At 52.0% G+C, this 24,290-nt stretch overlaps 3 protein-coding genes and 1 non-coding gene across 6 annotated transcripts in view; 2 read left to right on the forward strand and 2 right to left on the reverse strand.

Annotated features, from left to right (window-relative positions):
* Nucleotides 1–9,082, forward strand: part of MAJIN (membrane anchored junction protein) — a 30,883-nt gene extending 21,801 nt beyond the window's left edge. Inside the window, exons 6-11 of the mRNA XM_028135905.2 lie at nt 320–351; nt 915–1,006; nt 2,922–2,985; nt 7,098–7,170; nt 7,978–8,095; nt 8,896–9,082. Of these exons, the coding sequence (XP_027991706.2) occupies nt 320–351; nt 915–1,006; nt 2,922–2,985; nt 7,098–7,170; nt 7,978–8,095; nt 8,896–8,941 (425 nt within the window). The 3' untranslated portion in view covers nt 8,942–9,082. The remainder of the gene's footprint in view (nt 1–319; nt 352–914; nt 1,007–2,921; nt 2,986–7,097; nt 7,171–7,977; nt 8,096–8,895) is intronic.
* A 728-nt stretch (nt 9,083–9,810) lies between these two features.
* Nucleotides 9,811–12,836, forward strand: GPHA2 (glycoprotein hormone subunit alpha 2). Of its 2 annotated transcripts, XM_054725322.1 has the most exons (5): nt 9,811–9,942; nt 11,488–11,668; nt 12,012–12,114; nt 12,276–12,460; nt 12,549–12,836. In XM_054725322.1, exons 3-5 carry the CDS (start codon nt 12,012–12,014, stop codon nt 12,648–12,650), a joined length of 390 nt encoding a protein of 129 aa, XP_054581297.1. In that variant the 5' UTR covers nt 9,811–9,942; nt 11,488–11,668; the 3' UTR covers nt 12,651–12,836. The 2 variants fall into 2 exon arrangements, with proteins under 2 accessions (XP_054581297.1, XP_008157313.1); XM_008159091.3 differs by lacking the exon at nt 9,811–9,942 and having other exon boundaries at nt 11,390–11,668.
* Nucleotides 10,492–10,624, reverse strand: LOC114228900 (small nucleolar RNA SNORA44). The gene has a single exon (XR_003615005.1). It is a non-coding gene; the product is annotated as a small nucleolar RNA SNORA44 (small nucleolar RNA).
* A 19-nt stretch (nt 12,837–12,855) lies between the features above and the next one.
* Nucleotides 12,856–21,297, reverse strand: PPP2R5B (protein phosphatase 2 regulatory subunit B'beta). 2 transcript variants are annotated; one of them, XM_008159090.3, is made up of 14 exons: nt 20,996–21,297; nt 20,094–20,548; nt 19,178–19,374; nt 18,512–18,613; nt 18,263–18,355; nt 18,000–18,130; nt 16,639–16,698; nt 16,430–16,538; nt 15,913–15,966; nt 15,789–15,839; nt 15,551–15,670; nt 14,391–14,518; nt 14,029–14,130; nt 12,856–13,630 (listed from the first exon to the last, which is right to left on the reverse strand). In XM_008159090.3, the coding sequence occupies exons 2-14, from the start codon at nt 20,290–20,292 to the stop codon at nt 13,483–13,485; spliced, it is 1,494 nt and encodes a 497-aa protein (XP_008157312.1). In that variant the 5' UTR covers nt 20,293–20,548; nt 20,996–21,297; the 3' UTR covers nt 12,856–13,482. The 2 variants fall into 2 exon arrangements, with proteins under 2 accessions (XP_008157312.1, XP_054581296.1); XM_054725321.1 differs by lacking the exon at nt 15,913–15,966.
* Between the last annotated feature and the right edge of the window lie 2,993 nt (nt 21,298–24,290).

Consider the following 24,290-nt stretch of genomic DNA (forward strand, 5'->3'; position numbering starts at 1 on the left):
CTCCCCAATTAATTTGTCACTGATGCCTGAAGTTCCACCTTTTGTTTCATAGTAGGGGCCCCCTTTTTAAGTGGCATATCGTTATGAATATAGTGTGAATCAAACTCTGAATTTTCAGCTTGTAGATGACAATAGTTCTAAAATAGGGGAGGAAGAGATTTTTGAAGATTGTATTTCTAGGATAGGTGGTACCAGGCAGAAGGGGAAAGAGTATACACGGGGGTTTTGTCTAGGACCAGTTCTGAGAAGCAAATGGTAGCCAGAAATCCAGGTGAATCGATGTCTTGACCCATTATGACAGTTAAATTTGCTGTTACAGGGAAACCAATAGGTGACGGTTCCCTTGGATTGGTAAGTTTGCCTTTGTATAGAAAGTAAAAATTGCCTTTATTAGTTCATGTTGTTGAAAATCCCAAAAATCCTGCTCTAGCCCAGCCGGTGTGGCTCAGTGGTTGAGCATCAACCTATGAACCAGAGATCATGGTTCCATTCCTGGTCACATGCCTGGGTAGTGGGCTTTGTCCCCAGTGGGGTCGTGCAGGAGACAGCCGATCAATGATTTTCTCATCATTGATGTTTCTATCTCTCTCCCTTTCCCTTGTTCTCTGAAATCAATATAAAAACATATTTTTTAAATTGGTTCTTGGGGCAAAAAATTAAAAAAAAATCCTGCTCTAGTCTCTTTCTGTTTTCCTTTGTTGCTACCCAGGTCCGATCAGAATTGGATACATTGAGACCATCTTTTCCCCCGTGGCTAACTTTCTAAGATTGTCCCTAACAGAATGTCTACCCTTACTTGGAAAGTTGACAAACTTGCCTTTGGCAACTTAAAGATGGGGAGTTCATTGTGCCCTCATGAACTGTGAGCAACTCTGAAAAAGGAGGAATCACAGGCCTCTGGTTCCTCTCTGAAGGTCCTAGCTGAGAGGAAAGCAGCAAGAGCCATGAAGAAGAAACGAAAGCGCATGGAATTGTCCATCTCTCCCAGCAGGCCCGGGCTGGACAGGTCAGTGGTGTTGGGAGAGAGTCGAAATCCTGCATCCTGGTGAGGCCAGCTGTTGCTGTTGCTTGTTCTTGTCCTTAAGCGAGTCACTTTCTCAGGGCTTCATTGGTATCCGCCTGTTCCAGTGGATGGACTAAGGCAGCGTTCGCCAACCAGTGGTCTGCGAGGTTCGAAAGGTTGGCGACCGCTGGACTAAGGGAAGGAAGCAAGTTAATATTTGCAATGTAATTTGAACACAACCCCTTCTTCAGCAAAGTAGGATTCTTCTGTTCATTAAGACCAAGGCTGCCCTAACCGGTTTAGCTCAGTGGATAGAGCATCAGCCTTCGGACTCAAGGGTCCCAGGTTCGATTCCGGTCAAGGGCACGTGCCTTGGTTGTGGGTACATCCCCAGTAGGGGGTGTGCAAGAGGCAGCTGATCGATGTTTCTCTCTCATCGATGTTTCTAATCTCTATCCCTCTCCCTTCCTCCCTGTAAAAAATCAATTAAAAAAAAAAAAAAGACCAAGGCTGAGAAGAAATGCAATCAGATCTATACAGTTGTGTCTGATACATAGTCAATGAGAACTTAATACCAAAAAACACAGTAAGAAGGCACAAGATTTAAAGAGGTCCCAAGATATTATACAAGAACATAGAACAAATAAAATGTAACTCTATTTTACCTAGTGAGCAGTAATCTTTTGGAAATCTACCATAAAAGATAGTCCAGCCCTAGCCGGTTTGGCTCAGTGGATAGAGCGTCAGCCTTCGGACTAAAGGGTCCCAGGTTCGATTCCAGTCAAGGGCACATGCCTGGGTTGCGGCGTGCAGGAGGCAGCCTATTAATGAATTTCTTGCATCATTGATGTTTCTATCTCTCTCCTCCCTCTCTGAAATCAATAAAAATATATATATTTTTAAAAGTCCAGTCTAGCCCAGCCAGCGTGGCTCAGTGGTTGAGTGTTAACCTGTGAACTAGGAGGTCACAGTTGGATTCCTGGTCAGGGCACATGCTCAGGCAGTTGGGCTCAATCCCCAGTAGGGGGCATGCAGGGGGCAACCGATCAGTGATTCTCTCTCATCATTGATGTTTATCTCTTCTACTTCCTTTCTGAAATCAATTAAAATACATTTAAAAGAAAGGTTTTCAGAAAATTTCTATAAAAGATAGTCCAGTCTAAAATATAAGTGTCACTAAGAGGGTATCAGTTGTTGGGTGAGGTGCTGCGCTATGTGATGTTGGTGGAATATTGAGCACATTGCTAACATGTTGAAGTTGCTATTGAGGAGGCTACTTCTTTTTTTTTAATTCTCTGTCAGGGACAAAATGAGTCAGTAAAACAATCCAGTCATTCTTATTAGCACCCAGAGAGAGCTGCTGGAATAATCCTAGGTGTGGTTTGCTCCACAGCACAGAGTGCTTTCCACCCAGGTTCACAGAGATCAGCTTCTTTTTTCCTGGGACTGTGGGGGCCCCAAGATATACAGGAACAGTGAAGGTAGACCACGAGGGAGCTGACTTGTACACCCTCCTAGTGCACAGGCAGAGAAGAGTGCGAACTCCTTTCCCGGCCAGGTGGAAAGTGAGGGTACTGGAGGTGTGAAGCTTTGCGTCTTTCCACTTGACTGAATTTCCTGTGGAACTGAAGCTTCATATCTTCCCTTTCTCTGGGTTTTGGTGCATGATCAGGTATTTCAAAGTCTGATACCTGCTGTCAGCCCATTTTTCCTTTTCTCAACCACTAGATCCCTAAATTGGGATTCTACTGTGAGTTAAAGCAGCACCCAAAGAGAAGTTGGCCACACAATTTATTCTGCAGGCCAAGAGTGGTATAAAAATAGCCAACCTGCTGAAATATTCATTTGAGCCCCGTTTGCTTGAATGTGGTGATGTTGCTGCTGCCAGTAACATTTCCTGGGCTTTTCCCCACCTCAGGGCCAAGATGAGGACTTCCAGCCAAGGTCCCAGCAAAAAGAAGCTCCTCCTGGAAACCAGCAGGGTAAGCACTACAATGGAGGCGTCCTAGCTCTTGACTGTTCCTGCTCTGTTACAATCAAGTCAGGATTCCTGTTACCAGCACATCTCGCTCCTTAGTACAGACAGAATTGACTGAACTCACGCTCAGGTTTCACCATCTGCGGAACAACATTCAGCCATTCTGTACTTGCCACAGCTTGTCTCAAAGTGGCTGCATAACACTGTACACATCGGTGAATCCTTCTCTTCTCAGCTTAAAAAGCTGCTTCTTGTACTTGTAGCGGAAATAAGAAAAGAGGTCTGTTGAACTGAGGTAGGATCCGATATAGAATTTTCTCTTTAGAAACCTTTTTGCCTTCTACATTGGGCCTGAGTCTACAGACAAGCTAGGCATGTAAAAGCACAGGACACTAGTAAGAGAAAACTTCATTAGAGCAGTGATGGATTGGCCCCAGTAGTATTTAATTTCATTTGTGAGGACTGTTCCCCACTTAGGTTTTCATAATTCTGCTACGCTCCATTTCAGGGCTTCTTTTCTGTTGTAGTCTCTAAAATAGTACCCTTTTTCTTTTCCTTTTCTTTTAAAAATAGCTGTTATTTAATGCCTTTTTCTTCTCTCTCTCCAAAGTAGCTCTGACCTTAAATATCCAAACACTCTTACCTTCCCGAGACTCCATTATACGATCAGTTAATGAGCAAACATTTATGCATCCATTCAGCAAACTTTTATGTAGTCTACTATGTGCCAGGTACTAAGGATATCACAATCTCACCTAAAAATGCCAACAGTGTAAGCTAGGCAGACCATTACTGATAGATATGCTATGTGCAGGAATAACGGAAGCACAGGATACAAAGGCACTACACAGGATAACCTCACCCAGATTAGGTGGATGTCAAGGAGGATTCCTATAGTAGCTCAGAGTAGCTCAAAGAATTAAGGCCAAGGGGAGAGAGTACAGTGCATTTGGTGACTCCAAGCCAGTGCTCCTTGAGCTTGGAGCAAGTGTGGTGCTGGGAGGTGTTACTGGGGAGTCAGCACTGGCTGAATCATGAAAAGTAAAGTAGAAAAGTAAAATGATTTTCATTCCTAAATGATTCTTCTGTCTTCTGTTTGCAAGGCATTGTGTGAGATGCAGAGGCACACCAAAACATGTAAAATTTGGTTTCTTTTAGGAGTTTATCATATAGTTGGAGGAAGAGGGTACCCTTTGGGACTCAGACTTCTACCTGTGTGGGCAGGTGTGGGCTACAAGGCCTCCTTGTGCCATGCATGGCCAACTGGTCCCGCCGTGATTTTATATAGATGGTTACCCTCTTCTATCTTCTCATCCTTTAGAGAGGCAAGAAGAACTCAAAAAGTACAATAGGAGTACCTGAAACTCTGGAGAACAAAGATGCTTTATACAACCAAGATAATTACTGTTTAAGGAACATTTCCTTCACTTTCTCCCTTCATATCTTCCTATTCTTAGTTTGACAAATCATCTCCTTCAAGAACAGTACTCACAGTTTCTTATTCAACATAATTACCTTTTCAACCTGATACTGAGTTTAGAAAAAAACTCTTGAGCAAGAAAAAAATCCAAAAGGAACATGTTTATTGATTTTGACTCAAAGCCCAAAGACAGTCTCCATTGTAGACCCTGTTCCCAAAGAGAGGATTTCTCCTAAATTAAAGTGATCACACAGTGACTCTCAGTGTAAGTCACTTGAGCTGGAAAAAATTGAATTTGCTCCTATGGTCCAATGCTTAATATTTTCTCTCCCCCTTGGGGGGAAGTTAGGGGGTAAGATCACAGTGTGGATTATACACGTCTGAACACATTGAGAGCCTATGTGGGGAAAGCTTAAAAGAAAACAATACATCTGAATAAGGTCTCTGTTCCATAAAAGGTGTTTTGGGGAGAAGGGCAGACTCATTCATTCCCTTTGTTACCCCAGGTTCCAAGACCTAGAGATCCAGAGGTTGGAAGCATAAAATATGGGGGAGAGCCCAGACGGCGTGGCACAGTGGTTGAGCATTGACCTATGAACTAGGAGGTCATGGTTCAATTCCTGATGAGGGCACATGCCCAGGTTGTGGGCTCGATCCCCAGTGTGGGGCATTGCAGGAGGCAGCTCATCAATGATTCTCTCTCATCATTGATGTTTCCATCTCTCTCCCTCTCCCTTCTTCTCTGAAGTCAATAAAAATATTTTTTTAGTTAAAAAAACAAACGGGGGAGAACAGAAATATGGTCTAGAGGTAAAACACATCGCCATGTGTGTTGGTTGTTTTGTTTTTGCCTCCTCTGCTTGAATTGCGCTTCTAAGCAGATCTGGCCCTGAACATACGGAAGCAACCTTGTGTTTGGTTTTCAGAGTATTGTGTCCCATTGGATGTTCCAGATGATACCCTTAGTCTTATTTCAGGCCATAATGTTTTTTCCTCTCTTGACATTTGCCTAAGAAGACCTCTCTCAGGATTTCAAGAGAACAGAAAAGCTCAATTATCTTGTGAGGGGAAGTTCCCTGGTTCAGAAGTAGGCATTACCTCTGCCTTAGGGCCTTTGCCCTTCTGGTCATCACTACCAATCTTACTAGATGCTTTCATTAGGGTCAGTGCATCAGGATTGAAGCCCCAAACCACAGTTTCATTAAAATTGTAAGAATCATTCCTTCAAGCTAGAAATCAGAGCTGGGCCCTCTGAATTCCATATCAACCCTGTCTAGAAGAGGTAAGAGATATTTTCTTCCTTCCCAGAGTTTCCTTTCACTTTTGTAGGAATACTAGAGGCCAGGTGCACGAATTCAGGTATGGGTGGGGTCCCTTGGCCATGCCGGCGATCAAGGCCTATGGTGGGCCGGGGAGAGGGGCCTGTGGAGCACACTGACCACCAGGGGGCAACTCCTGCATTGAGCATCTGGTGGTCAGTGCACCTCATAGCGACTGGTCAACTGGTCGTTCTGGTCATTGGGTCCTAACAGTCACTTAGGCTTTTATATATATGTATATATAGATGACTTAAGTTGCTGTCTATATGACCTGGAATTTGATGGTTTGTGGAAAAGCTCATATCAGAAATATCAGCTTATGCTTAGGACGGGGGCTATATTCTAACTTCCCTAGTGGCTTGCCATGCTTCTGCCTCCCAGACCTACCTGGATAGTATGCAGCCCCTTGCTGTAGTATTCTTCACCAGCACTGCTTGGTATTCAGGCCCTCGGGTTCCACAAAGGGTCTTTTGGGGGAAATGGGAAGGAAGGGCAAACCCATTCATTCCCTTTGTTACCCTTGGTGAGGGGAGTGGTCAGTTGGTAGAGATTCCCACAGAAAATATGATCCAAGTTTCTGGCGCTCAGGTTGGCTACTGGAAATGTGGGTTTGGAACCAGGTTGTAGGATGTCAAAAGGAAGCTCTGTACTGTGAAGGGAGAGCACAAGGAGAAATGATGAGATTGTGCTGTAGTGTACTGATTGCTTATGCTGTGGTTATGTTTCCCCTGCCCAGCTCTAGCCATGCTGATCATATTTACTGGTACTCAGTGGCACTGTGCCTTTGTGCATCACATCCGTTCTGGAATGGCCTGCTCTCTCTGACCACCTCCTAACCCCAATTTACCCCTGTTATGACAAAATCCCACTCATCCATCAAGGCTCCATTCATGTAGAACTTCCCTGTGAAGCCTTCCTTGACTAGCTGCCACCTGCTCTATTCATGTCCTCCTCATCAACCACAGCACTCCATGTAGACTCATGGGGGAGTCTTATCACACCGCCTTGTAAGACTTAGTCTATGTGTCAGTTTACCCATAGATTATACTTTTCTCACAGTAAAGTTAAGGTCTTCCAGATTGCTGAACCGCAGTATTGTGCCATTATTAACAGTTGGCACTCAGTAATACGGAATAATAAATTAAACCCAGCTTGGTTTATTCTCAGCTCTTAAATCTTGTTATTTTAGAAAGACAGTGGTTAGGAAGCTGAAATGAGGAAAGGACGTCATTCCGAAGGAAATACAGAACCTGCATGAGCAATCAGAAGCCAGGCCCCAGCACTGGTGTGAAATCAGTTCACCAACAAATAGCATTCAGACCCTAAGATGTATAAGAGTAAAGTTTAAAAAAAAATTTTTGGTCCTCTTTTTATCAGAACGTGGAAAGAAACACCCAGCAGGAATGTCAGGAGACTCCAGCATTTGATGGCACTGATGTCCAGGCACAGGGTAGGTTCTGGGAAGTGCATTTATTCTCCTCTAATACTCGTCCTGTCCCCTTTAGTTTTCTGATGAGCAGAGCAGCACAGAGCTCTGAGTCCGGGCACGCTCGGTGGGTGGTGTGTCTTGTTTCCATGGAGGTGCCTGTTGGCCACCCTCCGGTCTAGGGGCTTGCCCTTGAGTAACAGAAGCCACCCCACACCCAGCTCCCTAGAGGAGTGAAGGGAGGCAATGCATGTCCTTCCCATGCTTTTGATAGTGAAACTGATGCTCCCAATGTTTCAAAACATCTCCATGTTGGGTGATAAGTTTTACAAAAAAGTTGGAAAGGATGTATGACTTCTTGTCTTATTGGAGAACGATCTCTGGAAGCGGCCTCTTCTCTTCCCTTCGGGGCATTCCTGTTAATATTGAAGGTGCAGCAGATGCTCAGCAAGGCTGGGAATGCATGTCAGGTGTTTCCTTCTCGCTCGCTGGTCTTTTACCCAGCACGGGGACTCGGTATGGGCTGCAGTTATCACAGATACAGGGATGTGAGCAAGTGAGTTCTTCAGCAAGTTGTCATTCCACATGAAGACACCAGCCGTGTGGGTGGCTGGGACTTAAATAGTGTAAAAATCCCAGAGGCCTGACTTTGGAAATGACCCCAAGGTCAGAATAGCATCTTACTGGGCTGAGATGAACTTGGGAAAGTCAGAACAAAGAATTCACCTGGCTTTAAAACATCCTGGTGTGAGGCTGCCCTTGGCTCATGCTGAGAGTGTCCTGCCTTCTGCGCATACACTAACACTTGCTGCCTGAGTGTTTTCCTTGCAGGTTCTAGATGGGAGGACAACCTAGCAGGGGAGAGTACCCCACCACTGCAGCAGAGCAATGCACCTCCACCTGCAGGACCCACAGACCCGGGGACCAGTGGCTTCTTTGGGTTTTTGAGGTAAGACAGACTCTCTCCTGCCATCAAACTGCGACCCAGGGTGAAGTAGCTCCAGAGTCTGTCTCATCGGGTCTCTCAGGGAAAATAGGGTAGAAAATACAGCAGATTACTTGTAGAATCTCTTTGTCCAGGATAGATGATGAAAATGAGATTGAGCACTAATTGTGAATTTAATAAAAACTGCATCTTGTTCATGTTTACACACCACACCCAATGTGCTCGCATTGGGCCTGGTTCCTTAAATCCTGCTTGGACAGAGACTGTTCTCATTGTACTTGGCTCATTTAGAAATGATTTGGTTACCAAAACGCTTCCATTCTCCCCTCTGAATCTAGGCTGTGTCTTCAGAGTCCTTTTTGCAAATCCCTTTGTCTATCTAGAGCTCAGCCATTCCATTGCAATTCTTTTTTTTATTTTATTTTATTGATTTTTTACAGAGAGGAAGAGAGAGGGATAGAGAGTTAGAAACATCGATGAGAGAGAAACATTGATCAGCTGCCTCTTGCACACCCCCTACTGGGGATGTGCCCGCAACCAAGGTACATGCCCTTGACCGGAATCGAACCTGGGACCTTTCAGTCTGCAGGTGACGCTATATCCACTGAGCCAAACCAGTTTCGGCCCATTGCAATTCTTTATTTCCCCTGCCTGAGTATAATCTAATTTGGGTACCTTTTCAGATGCTGTTCCAGACTTGCATTTTCACTCGGTGGTTCCCCTCGCTAAGGGAGCCATAATACGACCTGGGAGAAGAGAAGGGACCACTAGAGTCTCAGCCTGTTCTGCTTTCTGTCTTGCAGCTCCCTCTTCCCGTTCCGGTATTTCTTCGGAAAGAGCACCCAGTGAGCCTTCCAGGGCAGCATGGGAAGTGTCCTCTGCTTGTGACACTCGAGTCCTGGGGAATGAGGGCCCCAAACTCCCTGAGTCCTCTCGTTGGTTTGTCCTGTCCTTCGCCCCTTTCCAATAAATTTTTTTCCCAATTTAAAAGTAAGAAAAGAATATAACTTTCTAAAATGCTCTGGTCTGAGAATTGTGCTGCTCTGAGGTTCAGTTTAGACCTTTCATCTCCAGCACTTAGGATCCTTATGGCAATAAATTATTTATGAACAGTTATTGACTGAGTTCAGTGAAGCAGAGTGTGAGAGAGAGCAAACTCTTTCCTCAAGACACAGAGAAGCAATGCCTGACACCTCCCCTGGGTCTACCTGGTTCTTGCTGACAGGATGCTTTGGGTGGGTGGGGTCTGTACCTCACTGCAAACTTGAAGTCGCCTGCCAGCGGTTAGGGTCTTGCCAGACTCACTGTCGGGACAGACAGATTAGGTTCCTGTTGTAGGGCCAGAGAGGATCAAAGTAATTGTTGGGAATTTAGGGAAACTCACTTTAGCTGAGGACAAAGGAATAATTTAACTGTTAGAGATGTTTAGTGTTAGAATGGACCGCCTTCGAAGTAATGAGCCCTTGTCGCCTCTAGTCTTGAAACAGCTGATTTATCTGTCAGGTGCTGGGAGGTTCCCAGGATGAGTGGGATCCCTTGGAGACCCCTTGTTTTGCTGCCTCCAGCTGGGGTGGGGAGAAGAGAAGAGGTGGGCTGCTGCGAAAGGGCCTGGGACCTGAGGAGAGGAGGGCCGAAGGGGAAGCCAGCGGGTGTCAGGACGGAGGACTAGGGACAAGGTGCATCTACAGCCTTTGCCCTGTTGTCCCCAGCAAGCCTGCCTCACAAAGCTGCCGGTAGGCACAGCTCCGGAATCTGGAGACCTGAGTGCCTCTGACTGACTAGCTTACAGTGAAGCCTTGGCAAAGTCGCTTTCTCTCTGGTTCTTATTTTCTCATCTGGAAAATGAAGAGGTAGGATTTGGTGAGCTCTCCAGTACCTTCCAGCTCCGGCACTCCCTGCGGCTGGCTCTGCTTTCTGAGCAGGACCGTGGGGCAGTGGCCCTGGGGATGGGGGGCCAGTCACCTGGTTTCCCCCCCACCCAAGCCCTTGCAGTGGCTAGGGGGTCTTTTTCCAACTTGCCACACTCTTGTCCCAAGTGTAATTTAGCACCATGCATGGACAGCAGGTTTGGGTTCCCAGGCAGCCCTGACGTTAACCGCTGTGTGACCGTCAGGAACACTCCTCTGATCTTTAGTTGCCTCACCTGTAGAGCCAGAGCCAGAGCTGGACTGGATGATGGGATTTGCTGGGATCAACAGCTTCAGGCTCTTCCTGGTGCCAGGTCTCTTGGCCCGGTGACTAGGAGAAGCCCACTCTGGAGCTGACCCCAGGGTGAGAAGCCTGTCACCTGACAGTGGAAGCGAAGCTCTGAAATTGACCTAGAACCCCCTCTCCCCCGGCTCTGCCTCCAAGCGCATCTCGGCAGACGGCCCCTGGTGTAATCTCCTTTTTTTTGGAGATATTATAGGAAAGACGAGTGGCAGCTGCCTTGAGGTTTGACATTGACCTAAGCTGTCAGTCTCTCCAGGTTGCTCTCCCATGCAGTTGGAGAACCCATGGCTACAACCAGCCACAGCCCTTGGAGACATGCTGTCATTTCCCCTGTCCTTAAGAATCTCCCCCTAACCCCTAACACCCCCACCCCCCCACCCCGCCGCACCAAAAAAAAAAAAAAAAGAATCTGCCGAGGCCGGTTTGGCTCAGTGGATAGAGCGTCGGCCTGCGGACTCAGGGGTCCCGGGTTCGATTCCGGTCAAGGGCATGTACCTTGGTTGCGGGCACATCCCCAGTGGGGGGTGTGCAGGAGGCAGCTGATCGATGTTTCTCTCTCATCGATGTTTCTAACTCTCTATCCCTCTCTCTTCCTCTCTGTAAAAAATCAATAAAATATATTAAAAAAAAAAAAAAAAAGAATCTTCTCCCAGACCCTTTCCTCTGCGGTAGATTAAGGAGACAGGCCGGGCTGAGTTTAGTAGGGTTTTTTAAAAATACGTTTTTACTAGTTTTTAGGGAGAGGAATAGAGAAATAAAACTTCAATGAGAAACATCATTGATTGGTTGCCTCTTATACACCCCCTACTGGGGATCCAGTCCGCAACCCGGGCATGTGCCCTAATCGGGAATTGAACCAGTAACCTCTTGGTTTGTAGGTCTTCGCTCAGCCATTGCACCATGCCAGCCAGGCATTAGTAGTTTTAACGTTGGGGTGGTGAGGCCCTCAATGAGTGTTCTGCCCAAGGCCACACAGCACAGAGAACCCAGGTGGCGACAGCTTAGCCCCTTCTTGGGCCCTCTCTCCACCTGCACACAGCTACCTACTCCACCAGCTCCTGGGCTTCTCTCCCCATCTCACTTCCCCAGCCCTGGGCCTTGGGCAGCTTTTGGACAGAAGGGAGCAGAAAGCAGCAGATGCCACGCCCCCCAACCACACCTCAGACCAGAGCTGGATCTCCCAGGTGGGATCGCTGAGGCCTGTGCCCTGAGGCTGGGCAGCAGGCCTGAAAGCCGATCTCCAAGAAGGCGTGGCTCCCTAATGCTGGCAAATAAAAGTCTGGAGAACCAGCAAGTCTGAAGACCAGCAGCCGGCTGCTCAAGGAGCCACTCAGCAAGCCACTCAGTTCCTGGGCCTTGGAAGTGGTAAGCCCCTGAGGCAGGAGCCCTGAGGGACCTGGGGACTGCAGATGGGTCCTATAGGCCAAGATGGGGCAGATGGCGGGAGGCAGATGTTTGTGCTCCAGATGGTGGGAGAAATGCAGGGGAAAACCACCACAGTGAGCTGACAAATCACATCCAGAGACTGCTGCTCACGCTGATAGCCATCCAGAGAGACTCACAGGCAGACTCGCACTCAAAGGCAGGTACAGGGAAGAGAGCCCCACAGCCTTGCTCACCCGTCAGATAGGCTCACCTAGCCCTGGCTCATTCACCTGGAAGCATCCGCCTGCACACGCTCTAGAGATCTGTCTGCCCACTGTTTCAGATGCCCATGGCGTCCCCCCAAACCCTGCTCTTCTGCCTGCTGTTCCTGGTGATCACTGAAGGCTGGGCTCAGCAGGCGGCCATCCCAGGCTGCCACCTGCACCGTGAGTAACTCTTGGAGCAGAGGGCTGGGTGGGAGCAAAGAGCTGATGGGCTGGACAGAGGGGCAGGCAGCACCCTTGATGGACCCACGGAGGAAACAGGCAGTGGGAGCTGGGTGAGACTTCGCAGAGGCACCGTCTACAACTCGCCTGTCTCCTTCTAGCCTTCAATGTGACAGTGCGCAGTGACCGCCAAGGCACCTGCCAGGGCTCCCATGTGGCACAGGCTTGTGTGGGCCACTGCGAATCTAGCGCCTTCCCTTCCCGGTACTCGGTGCTGGTGGCCAGTGGCTATCGACACAACGTCACCTCCATCTCTCAATGCTGCACCATCATTGGCCTGAGGAAGGTGAGGGGGCCCGTTGGGAGACAGAGGAGTCGGGGGGGTCTGAAATGGCTCAAGGAAGGGGACTGGAACCGAATCCCCTCTCCCACAGGTGAAGGTGCAGCTGCAGTGTGGGGGGGGCCGGAGGGAGGAGCTGGAGATCTTCACGGCCAGAGCCTGCCAGTGTGACATGTGTCGCCTCTCACGCTACTAGCCCACCCTGTCCCCACTTCCCTCCCCTTGGTCAGAGGGACGAGGTGGAGTACACCTGTATATCCTGAGCATCACTGCGGACAGCAGCTTCAACCCCCTGAAAAGAGGGGAGTCTCTGCCTGCCTCTGCCACCTCCTTACCAGTGTTTCATCATTTCACTTCCCTCTTTGGCCATATCCCTTAATAAAGCAAGCAGTCCTTGAATTTCTGTTTTTATTAAGTCTACCCCCAGCCAGGGGAAGGGGGACAGACCATGGTAACTGTGACCCCACCTTGCCCCAGGAAATGGGGAATCTCTTCTGCCTGTGCCCTCACCCCTCCCCCTGCCCAATAAATAAAAAGGGGACAAGAAAGTACAGAGGGAGGGAGGGGAGGGAAGGAGTATGCCCAGGCCCAGGTCAGCATCTGTTGAGGGTGAGCAGGGGAGAATAAATAGACCATGGATCCATGGTGGGGTGCGGAAGACCTCGCGCTGGCACGAGGTGGGGTGCATGAGGAGCTGAGTCCCATTGCCCTAGGCTGGGAGCAGGGTGTGGGAACCTGCCTGCAGTCGGGAGCCCAGCTTTTTGGGGCAGGGAGATCCCTGATGGCAGCTTCCTGGTCAAGCTTGCCCTGGTCAAGTCCTGCCACAAGGGCCTGAGAGTTCTGTTGCCAGGACCACCATCTCCTCTCCTCTCCTCCCCACAGTAAGTGCCCACGCTGGGCCAGGCAGGGAGCCCTCCAACGCACTCTGGCAAGGCCAGGAGTAGGTGTGTGTCTCTGGGCCCCTGGGCAGGAGAGGGCATAGAGGGACTGAGAGCTCTGGGTTTAGTTCCTCCCTTTCTACAGGATCTCTAGCTCTGACCCCCATTGGTGGCCACCTGGGGTGTAAGGCGCTGGAGGGGGGCCTCTTTTGCCCCCTGGGTCCCCTGTAACCGGCGTAGCCGTAGCTCCTCCAGGCCTTGCCACAGCTCCTGCCGCTCCTGGGCCTTCTGCTGCTCCCTGGGGGGAGAGGGTAAGGCAGGTCCCCTACCTGTGGCCCTGCCTGCAGTCCAGCTTGCCTCACCACCACCTCATCTACCAATGATCTATGGGAGCCTTCCGCTCCGGGAAGAGATCACCGAGGAGGCTGGTCATGAGCAGGCGGATTGGCCTGGCTCTGAGAGACCGGCTAGGGAGAGAGGAAACTCCAAGGCGTCCGCACTCCACACCCGGAGAAGCCCTTGGGAGGACGACGATGTAGTGGGGAGTGGGCAGCACTAGCCAGGAACATAGGGAGAGACTTTAAATATCTGAATAGATGGGATGTGGGGTCATCCTCTGAGGCTCCCTCCAACCATGAGAAGCTGGTTCCTTCCTGCTTTTCCCCCTCCCTCCATGCCCAGCTCCCCAACACTCACTGCTGTTTTTCCAGCTTGTAGGAGGCTGTGAGCTCATCAAACAGCTTCCCATTCATCTCCATGAAGGTCTTGAGCACATTGTAGATCAGAGATACGATGGTTCTTGGCAGGTCAGGGGAGGGGGTGAGATGAGAGCACCTTCAGTTTGGCCCCACCTCCCTCCACAGTGCTCTGCCGATCCCTGTTCCCAAACACAGCGTGCGCCTAACACCACAGGCACTGCCCTCTGCCTGCCCCTTTCGCCACCCCTCAGCCCTCTTGAGACCCTTGCCTCAGTCTCTCTAGCTAGAAGTAACCCCGTGTCCGCACTGGCTGGCCCTGGACCCAGCTTCTGTGCGTTAGGTCAGGGCCTGGGCACTCACTGATTCCAGTGCTCCTTGGAGACTTGGTAGAGGGTCCCAAACACAGCAGGCAGCACAGTGTGGCAGTTGTCCTCAATGAGGCTCAGGATATATTCGTTGTTCCAGAAATACAGAGCCCGCTCTGCAACCTGGGGCAGGGAGATGGCAGAGGGAGTGCCTGGCAGAGGCTTCCCTGCAGGTGCCAGGGCTGGTACCCACCCCAAAACCCAGGGCGCCCTGCCCTCACACACCCATCCTCAGGACTCATGTAACCCACTGGAGGAAGCAGTGTGACAAGGAGGAAAGAAACTGGATTTGGAGCCCAACGCTCAGGGTTGAATCCCAGCTCCACTGCACATGGGTCACGTGACCTTGGGCAAGGCATTTAACCTCTCAGCTTCAGTTTTCTCACCTGTAAAATGGGGCTAATAAATAATAGCTATCTCCCCAGGGCTGTTGAATGAGGTGCCAGAATCACTGTGAGGAAGAATTGACTTCCACCAGGTTATGGCTCATAAGAATGGGAGCAGGTCTGTCACACATGTAGAAGAACACTAGTTATAGCCAGCCACATGGTGGGGGGGGGGGGGTCCCAGCTGGGCCCTGAAGTGGGACTGATTAAACTGAAGGCCACTAAGAAAAGGAGACATGCCCTAGCTGGTTTGGCTCAGTGGATAGAGTGTCGGCCTGCAGACTGAAGGGTCCTGGGTTCGATTCTGGACAGGGGCATGCTCGATCCCCAGTGGGCTCGATCCCCAGTGGGAGGCGCGCAGGAGGCAGCCAATCAATGGTTCTCTCATCATGGGTGTTTTTATCTTTCTCTCCCTCTCCCTTCTTCTCTGAGATCAATAAAAATATATTTTAAAAAGAAAAGAAGGGATAACCCATGTAAAGCACATTTTAGTTACCGAACATGTTTACCCTACTATCTCTAAAGTCCCTATTGGCCACATTACAGATGAGAAGCTTAATCACACTCAGAGTGAAGTGATATGCCCAAGGCCCCTCAGCCAGTGGGAGGCAGATCTAAGACTTGACCCAAGGGCTCGACCCTAAGTCCAGCATCGCCCCATTATCAGACCCAGGAGAGTCCAGAGGGCTGAGGGAGCTGTATTAGGTCAACTGGTCAACCTTCCTAGTCCATTCCCCAGGTCCTACCCTCACCCATTCCCACCCCATACCTGGAAATGGGGGCTGGACACACAGCGAGCCACCTGCTTGAAGAGGGGTTCCTGGATCTTCACAAACTGGGAGGGCTCAATGACATCAAGAATCTCTTCCATCTCCCCCAGAAACATCACCTGGGGGGCAGGGACACAGGGCAGCAGTTCCATCTCCCCTGACACACACACCTGCCTGCCCTCCAGAAGCTAAGCTTTCCTAACCCCCCTCTGATGGTCGTCAAAGCCCTTTTCCTACCTCCTTCTGGGTGCAGGTTTTTGGCCAGTATTTGAGCAGCCCCCGGATCACCTGTGGGAGTTGAGGCAGAAAGGAGTCAGACCTGCAGGGACGGAGACCTGCCTTCTCCCCCAGAGGTACTCACATGCTCTGTCAAGGTGGCATCCTTTTCCAGGAACTGCACCACACAGTATGCCAGCTGTGGGGGCAGAGAAAGAAGATGGGTCCGGAGGGGACTAGGGCAGGACCCGGGTCACTTACTGAGTCTACTCTCATTCACCGAGCATTCAGCTAGGATGTACCAGGCATCATGCCCAAGTGTGCGGGGACACATGATGATCTCACAGGGGTAACATTCAGCAAACCAGCCCTTATAAATGTTACACAAGTTTCCATGACAGAAATCTGTATCACAATCTATGCGAATACAGGAGCGTTTAAGCCTGCCTAGGGCAGGTTGAGAGAAAGGGGCTAGGAAGGCTTCAAAGAGCTGATGTCTGAGAGCCTTAAAGGGTCATGGGGCTTCTCTACAGTAGAAGGAACAGAATCAGGAAAGAAAAAGAACGTGACTTCGTGTGGCTGAAGCCAGAGTGGCAGGCTGACCCACATGGCTGCCTGACTCTGTCCGCTCTCTGCTGTGCGGGGCCAGGTCTGGGCCTTACCTGGGCGTGAAAGACTGACAGCGACTTAACGGAGTGCAGGGGAATCAGGACCCGAACCAGGAACTGCTTGTGCTCAGTCTTCAGGGGCAGCGCAAAGCCATTGATGATGCTGAGGATGGGGACAGAAGAGAGGAGGAGGGCTCAGGTGACCGGCCTCAATCCTTCCTCCCCAAACGCTGATGCTCTGGTTGAGGCCCAGGGAGAGTCACCTTCCTAAGATCTCCAGCAGCTCAGCCACGCCATTGAAGCGCTCAAGTTCATAGATGAATCTGCCAGAGAAAAAGGAGGACGCAGAAGGGCTCAGAGCAATTGGAGCAGGCCCAGCCCCTCCCAGCCAGCCTGCCTGCCCACCCAACCCTGCACGCTAGTCCAACTCTCTCCAACCAGAGGCCATGCTCCCGTCCCAACACCCTGAGCCAGGCCCCACGGAGATCCACACCCACCTCCGAATCGCTCTTCTAGCCCAGCCACCGTGCCTCTCTGGGTCTCAGCTCAAACCTCTTCTAGGGACCATTCCAACTCATCTTCCCCCAGACCCTGACCCTCATGACCTGGTCCCCATCCAGTCAGCAGGCACCTAGCCTGCGTCCTTCACTCTTCATGCCAGTCAACCGAAAGAATGCCAGGCCCTTAGAGCCTCGACTCTGTGCTATGTACTTCTCAAAATTATCCCAGGAGGCAGGGTTTATTGGATCCGTTCTACAGATGAAGAAATCGAGGCTCAGTGGTTCAATGAAGCTTGTCCCAAAGTGAATAAGCGGGGGATCTAAGGGAGTCTGAGGGATCGTGTCTTACCTATTCTGTAGTCCCGGCCTCGGTCGGGCCGCTGTCCTCAGAGCGTTGGAGGCATCGCCTCATTTCTGATGACTGTCCCTGATATAGCTATCATTCCCATTTTAGAGATGAGGAAACTAGGAGAGCTTAAATAATTTGCCCGAGAACCCAAATATTGGAACCAAACTCAAATACAGGCCTTCTAACTTCAGAGCCAGTCTCGGCTACAAAGCCATGCTAGCATTGGTGCTCAATACACATTTGCAGAAAGAATCTTTTTTAAAAATATATATTTGTATTGATTTCAGAGAGGAAGGGAAAGGGAGAGAGAGAGAGAGGAACATCACTGATGAGAGAGAATCAGTGACTGGCTGCCTCCTGCACGCACACGTCGGGCATGTGCCCTGACCAGGAATCGAACTGTGACCTCCTGGTTCATAAGGCAACACTCAATCACTGAGCCACACCAGCTGGGCAGAAAAAATAATCTTTCTATAGGTCCCTATGGCTGAGCACAATAAGAGTCAAAAGATATAGATCCTAGACCCCCCTGGACTGACGGAGGCCCTGCAAACCACTTAATTCCCTCTCAGCCTCTATTTCTTTATCTGTAAAATGGAAATAAAAGCCCTTTCTCTGCTGACCTCACGGGCTTTGAATAATCAATATTACAAAATATGTTGCCAACAAAGGACTCGGTCCACCAGAGTTCCTTAGGACCCCCTGCCCGGGAGCCTGTGCCTCAGTCTTCTCCCCTCCCTCTCCAGGTCCCGCGGGCCAGGCAGCAGGCACCTACCGGAGGAAGATGTGGCTGCACTGTTTGCGGATGTAGGCCCGGAGCCCCAGGAACTTGCCGTACACCCGGTGCAGGATGGTCTTGAGGTACTCACGCTCCCGGGGGTCCTCGCTATCAAATAGCTCTAGGAGCTGTGGGACCCAGGGTCAAGGGTCAGGAGAGAGACCAAGCCCAGGTTGCTTCCTTTCTATCCCCCTGCCTCTCAGTGAGCCTGCCCCTGCCCCTGCCCCATGGCACCACCCGGCCTGGGCTCCCCACTTCACCATCAGGACAAACTTTTGGTCCACATATCTCTTGGCCACGGAGGGCTGGAAGTCTGGGCTCTCCAAGAAACGCAGGAAAAACTCATAAACCAGCTGGGGGAGGGGACAGACAAAAAGGTGAGTTTGAGAACAGACTCCCCTACTCACCCCACCCCGTGGTCCTCATCCATCAGTCCAGGACTTAAGGAGACCCTCCCCCGTCCTCCATCTCTTCTAACGCTCCATCCCTACCTTCCCCAGCCCTCACACCTGCAGATGTGGCCATGAAGGCTCAAGGTTGGGCTCATCCTCTTCAGGGTCAAATTCAGGGTTCTCACTGGGCGGCAGCGTCCGGAAGATGTTCACTGAGATCTGAGGGACACAGACAGGGTTCTCTACGAGAGAGCCCTCAGCCAGAAGCCAGGACCCAGCACCTGCCCCAGCTCTCACTCCTTGGCAGTCATTCCCTGAACACAGAATTCATGGAAGCCCCGGGGCCAGGGGCTGGGGATCCAGGGTGGACAAGACACATCCCGCCCTCTATGGGGTGCAGCCCGTGGGGCAGACAAGATGGAAAGCAGTAAGGACTGCAGACGTTCCAGCCAGCAAAAGGGAGCTTTCTAGCTGGGGCACTGAGAGAGGCTCCGTGGAAGAAGCGCACCTGGGCCAGGCCGTGGCGATAAGGGACTGGGGCGGGGGCGGAGGGGGGAGTGCGCACCAGGCCTGGGGAGAGCATAAGCAACAGCGGCCTAGCTGGCCCTGGTCGGGTGCACTGGAGGGCGGAGTGGGGAGGGGAGATGTGGGACTCGAGGCCAAGCAGGAGGGTATTGGGTTTTTCTCGCACAGGACCGCCCCCCCTCCCCCCGCAGGTCAGCAGTGTCCCTGTGCCCCCCAGACCCCCCCCCCACCCCCCGAGGCCGGGCGGCAGGTGCTCACCATGCGGATGATGTCTGGGTAGACAGGCTCAATGAGGACTCCCCGCGTGCTCCCCACACACTCCACCAGCTCATTGAGCGCCGCACGCTTCACCTCCTTCCCCTTCAGGTCGGCCACACAGTCCAAGAAGTCAAACATCACCCCGCACTGGGCCAGCTTCCTGCTCAGCAGCTCGTGCAGCTCCGAGGCCGGCACGTCTGGGAAGGAGGGAGGGGCTGAGCCTGGGCTCCAGCTGCCACAGCTCTGGGGAGGGGCGAGCCCTCCTAATCCTTAGGGCAGCCTCCCGTGCCCCCCCCACCCCATGCTCTGTGCCATCCCCACTCCTTCAGAGAGCCGGGGCTCCTGTCCCACCCTCCATTCCTGCGGGGTAAAGGAACAGTCTCTTCCCCCTAACCCACAGAGGGCATGGTGGCCTGAGGTGAAAGCAAGGTAACACCCCGCATGCTGGGCTTCCCAAGGGGCCCCCAACAGCCACTCTCCCTCTCAGAGGTGGCACTCTGTTCTAACAGCCAGAAGTGGGGTGAAGGGTCAGAGCTGAGGGTCTCTAGAGTGCCCTCTGGCTCAGCCAGTCAGGCCCTGTCGCCCAGAGGTGGGGGTTACCCAGTGACCCCAGGGAGCCTTGCTAAACTCCTGCTCCTGGACCCTGGCAGCGCCTGGGCCTCAAGTGGCCTCTGGAGCCCAGGCTGTGGGCCCCACCCTTGGCCATGGTCTGCCCCCCAGGGTGGCGCCACCTCCTGATGCCCCACCTCCAAGGATGACAGGCCAATCAGGCCATGCGTCAGCAGAGAGGGCTGGGGGTGGGGGTCAGCTCCGATGGGGGCGTCCCTCACCTGGAAGGGGCTCCCCAAACTCCCTCTGATGGCAGCTGCCGGCTGCTGCTCACTGCCCTCAGCCTGGCAGCCAGCGGTGGGCTCACCTTTGAGCAGGGGCAGCGGAGTGAGCTCCTGCTGGTTGCTCTGGTAGCGGAACTGAGAGGAACTGTGGGACCGCCGGGGCCGGGCCCTGCGGAGGGACCTGCGGGAGAAGCCATCCACCTTGTCGGGTGGCGGCACAGGTGACAGCCCCGGGGAAGAGGGGCTGGTGGGGGTACTCGCAGGGGGCAGCTTCGTCTCCATGACAGCCAGGCAGCCGTGACGCCTTCAGGGACCCTGGGGCTCCCGCCGGCCCTAGAAGATGCTGGGTGAGGCTTGGCTGGCTAACTTGGGCCCATCCTGGGGGGGGGGGGGGCACAACCACAGTCCTGGGCCCCCCCCCAGGGCCTTCGGCAACTGCCCAGTCCTGGGGGGCAGGCAGGGTAGAGAGGAGGATGGCTCAGGCCTCAGGTTCTTCCTGGGGGTCACGGAGAGTCCAGTTGGGGTTCCCACCTTGGGTCTTTTGAAAACGAAGTCGGGCAGAGAGGTCAGCAAGAAAGAGATGGAGAGAGCCGGTCAGTTTTTCCAGGAAGACAGCGGGTGAGTGCTGCTGGCGCGTCTCTGTTCCCTCCTCTGGCCCAGACCCTAAACGGAGGTGGGGCCCCTCCCTCCAGGGGACAAGTCCCTCCCTCCTTTCAGTCTGATGGCCCCAGCTCCAAAATAACCCCGCTCCGCATAGAGCCTACCCCCAAGCCAGCCCTACCTAGAATGGGGATCCCGTTCCTCCCGCCGGCCCCTAATAGAATGGGGCCCCAGTTCTGCCCCACTGATCCTGGCCGCTAGGGACTTCCCCAAGAATGGGGGCCCTATCCCTATGCCACCCCCCTCCTAGAGCCCAGCACCCTCCCCCACCTCAGCTCCTTCCTCGCCCCCCAAATCTTATCTGCCTCCGGTGGGGGACACTCACTTCTAAGAACCACAGACTTTGGGCCCCAGACCTCAGGGGCTGCAGGTGGGGAGGGGGCGGCTGTTCAGAGCTCCTTCCCGGCGGTTCCGCTCCGGGTGCTGGGCGGCGGCGCTCCTGGGTTCCCTCTCGGGCTCCGGGGGGGCCGGGGCATACCCCCAGCTCAGCGGCGGGTCGGGGCGCGGGCGCTCGGCGGGCTCCGGGCAGGTCTGGGCAGCGCGAGGACCGCTTCTCTAGTCGCGGGACCGGCCTGGCGCAGCGCGCCGCCGCGGGAGCCCCGGCTTTATGCGCCCCGGCACCCGCCGCCCAGCTGCTCAGGATGACATCAAGTCACCTCCCCCTCCAGGCCCGCACCGCCCCGCGGGCAGGGGGCGGGGCGGGGGCTGCGTCAGGAGCTTCCCGGGGCCGCTGGGAGATGTAGTCCCCGCACCGCTTAAAGGGGCTGCCAGACCGGAGGGCAGCCCTGTGGGCATCCAGGAGCAAGGGTGGAGCAGAGTGGGGAAGGGGTCCGAGTGGTGCTGAGCTCCTAGGTTCCGGAAGGGAGCCCGCATAGGGAGGGTGGAGGGCTCCGGGGTTTGCACCAGGAAGGCAGGACTAATGACAGAACACGCAGAAAGGGGCCCGATGCAACTGCCCAAAGACCTGGCCTGCTCCAACCCTTCCACCCCCACGGGAACCCCACTCTCGTTCCAGAATGGCCAGACACTTTTTTTTTTTTTTAGTGAGCACTTACTTTTTTTAAAAATTTATTTATTGATTAAGGTGTCACATATTTGTCCTCATCCCCCCATTCCCATCTTGAAATCCGCTTGGAAACCGGCACCGGGCCGGTTAATAGTCCGCCTGGGCCAGTGCCTGCTGGGAAGGGTGTGGCGCACCCCAGGCTGCTGGGAAATGCAGTCCATCCTCAGGCCTGCAGTCCCCCTCCCACCTCTTGCTGTCTGTGGTGACATCATGGACTGAGGTTTAAAGGGCCAGCCTTGGAGTGGCAAAGCATCAGAGCTGGAGGTGTTCGCTGGCACTGACACCACCCTCGTCCAGGCAAGCTGGACTCCCCAGACAGACCTCCCAGCCCCTCTTGTTCAAAAGCCCGTGCAAGGTATCCAAGGCACAGGTGGCATTCCAGGAGTTGGGCATTCCTGCCACAAGTTCCCAGCCTGCAGTTCCCTTCACCCCTTCCTAGAACCCTGGACCCCAATACCCTTTATACTCCCGGATTCCATCCCTCTACACTACACTGTGAAATCGCCACTCAGAAGTGTTTTTTTTTTAATATATTTTTATTTATTTCAGAGAGGAAGAGGGAGAGAGAGAGAAACATCAATGATTAGAGGGAATCATTGACTGGCCCCTTCCTGCACACCCCTATTGGGGATTGAGCCCGCAACCTGGGCATGTGCCCCGACCAGAATTGAACCGTGACCTCCTGATTCAGAGGTCTATGCTCAACCACTGAGCCACACCGGCCAGGCGCTACCCAGAAGTTTTGCCTAGATGAACAATTAGCTGGTCCATATGAGCAGCATGAGTGGTCAATGAGAACAAACAATGGAGTCAGGGAGGGGTTGGGGGCTCGGGCTCTTTTTGGAGTCTTCCCCACCCATCCTTGGGCCTTGGTGACCACTCAGTGCTCCATTGCGACCATCCAGCCATCTTCCCTGTGGCATAGGAGCCTAGGTGCCCAGAGGTGCCCACGTGCTAGAGCAACAGAAAGCCAGGCCCCAGTGTAGCCAGACTGGGATCCAGGACTACACCACTAGAGAGCTGGCCAGTGATCTCCTTGCTCAGAAATCTTCACCAGGCTTGTTCATCTGGCCCTTCGTGTCCTCATCTGTCAACGGAAACCCTTAATCTTCTCCATGCCCAACTCCCAGGCTTAGGAGGTGACGTTTCTCCCACATCCCTGCAGAAAAAAAACGGGGAAGCCCTAGCCAGGTAGCTTAGTTGGTTACAGTGTCATCCTGATACGCCAAAGTGGCAGGTTCCATCCCCAGTCAGGGTACATATAAGAATCAACCAATGAAGAGAAAGAAAAAAATATACAAATGGGACTACATCAAACTAAAAAGCTTCTGCACAGCAAAGGAAACCATCATCAAACCGAAAAGGGAGACTGGCTGATGTAGCTCAGTGGCTGAGCGTTGACCCATGAACCAGGAGGTCATGGGTTCAGGGGCACATGCCCAGGTTGCTGACTCGATCCACAGTAGGAGGTGTGCAGGAAGTGGCCAATAGATGATTACAACTCAACACCAGAATCCAATTAAACAATCCAGTTTTAAAAATGGGGCCTGGCAGGCATGGCTCAGTGATTGAGTGTTGACATATGAACTAGGAGGTCACAGTTTGATTCTGTCAGGGCACATGCCCGGGTTGTGGGCTCCTCCCCTGTGTGTGTGTGTGTGTGTGTGCGTGTGTGTGTGTGTGTGTGTGTGTGTGTGTGTGTGTAGGAGGCAGCTGATCACTGATTCTCTCTCATCACTGATGTTTCTATGTCTCTCTCCCTCTTTCTCCCTTTCTCTCTGAAAGCAATACAAATATTTTTAAGCTCTAGCTGGTTTGGCTCAGTGGATAGAGCATTGGCCTGCAGACTGAAGGGTCCTGGTTTCGATTCCAGTCAAGGGTACATGCCTGGGTTGTGGGCTCGATCCCCAGTAGGGGGTGTGCGGGAGGCAGCCAATCAATGATTCTCTCTCATCATTGATGTTTCTATCTCTCTCTTTCCCTCTCCCTTCCTCTCTGAAATCAATAAAAATATATTTGAATATTTTTTTAAATAATAAAAATAAATAAATACATAGGCAAAGGACTTGAATAGACACTTCTCCAAAGAGGACATACAAATGGCCAAGAGACATTATGAAAAAATGTTCAAAGTCATTAATCATCAGAGAGATGCAAATTAAAACAATGAGGTATTACCTCACACCTGCCAGAATGGCTACCATCAATAAATCAACAAACAAGTGCTGGTGAGGGTGTGAGAAAAAGGGAACCCCCGTGCACTGCTGGTGGGAATGCAGACTGGTGCAGCCACTGTGGAGAACAGTGTGGAGTTTCCTCAAAAATTTAAAAAACAGCCCAAGTGCCCAGCAGTAGATTCGGGGATAAAAAAGCTGTGGTTCATTCACATATGGAATATAGGCAGCTGTAAAAAAGAATGGTCCCTTACCCTTTGTGACAGAGTGGATGAACCTGGAGAGTATGATGCTAAGTGACATAAGCCAGAGGAAGACAAGTATCACATGATCTCACTTATATGTGGACTCTAATGATCAAAATAAACTGATGAACAAAA

Source organism: Eptesicus fuscus, chromosome 13, assembly GCF_027574615.1.
Source record: "Eptesicus fuscus isolate TK198812 chromosome 13, DD_ASM_mEF_20220401, whole genome shotgun sequence".
Lineage (NCBI taxonomy): Eukaryota > Metazoa > Chordata > Mammalia > Chiroptera > Vespertilionidae > Eptesicus > Eptesicus fuscus.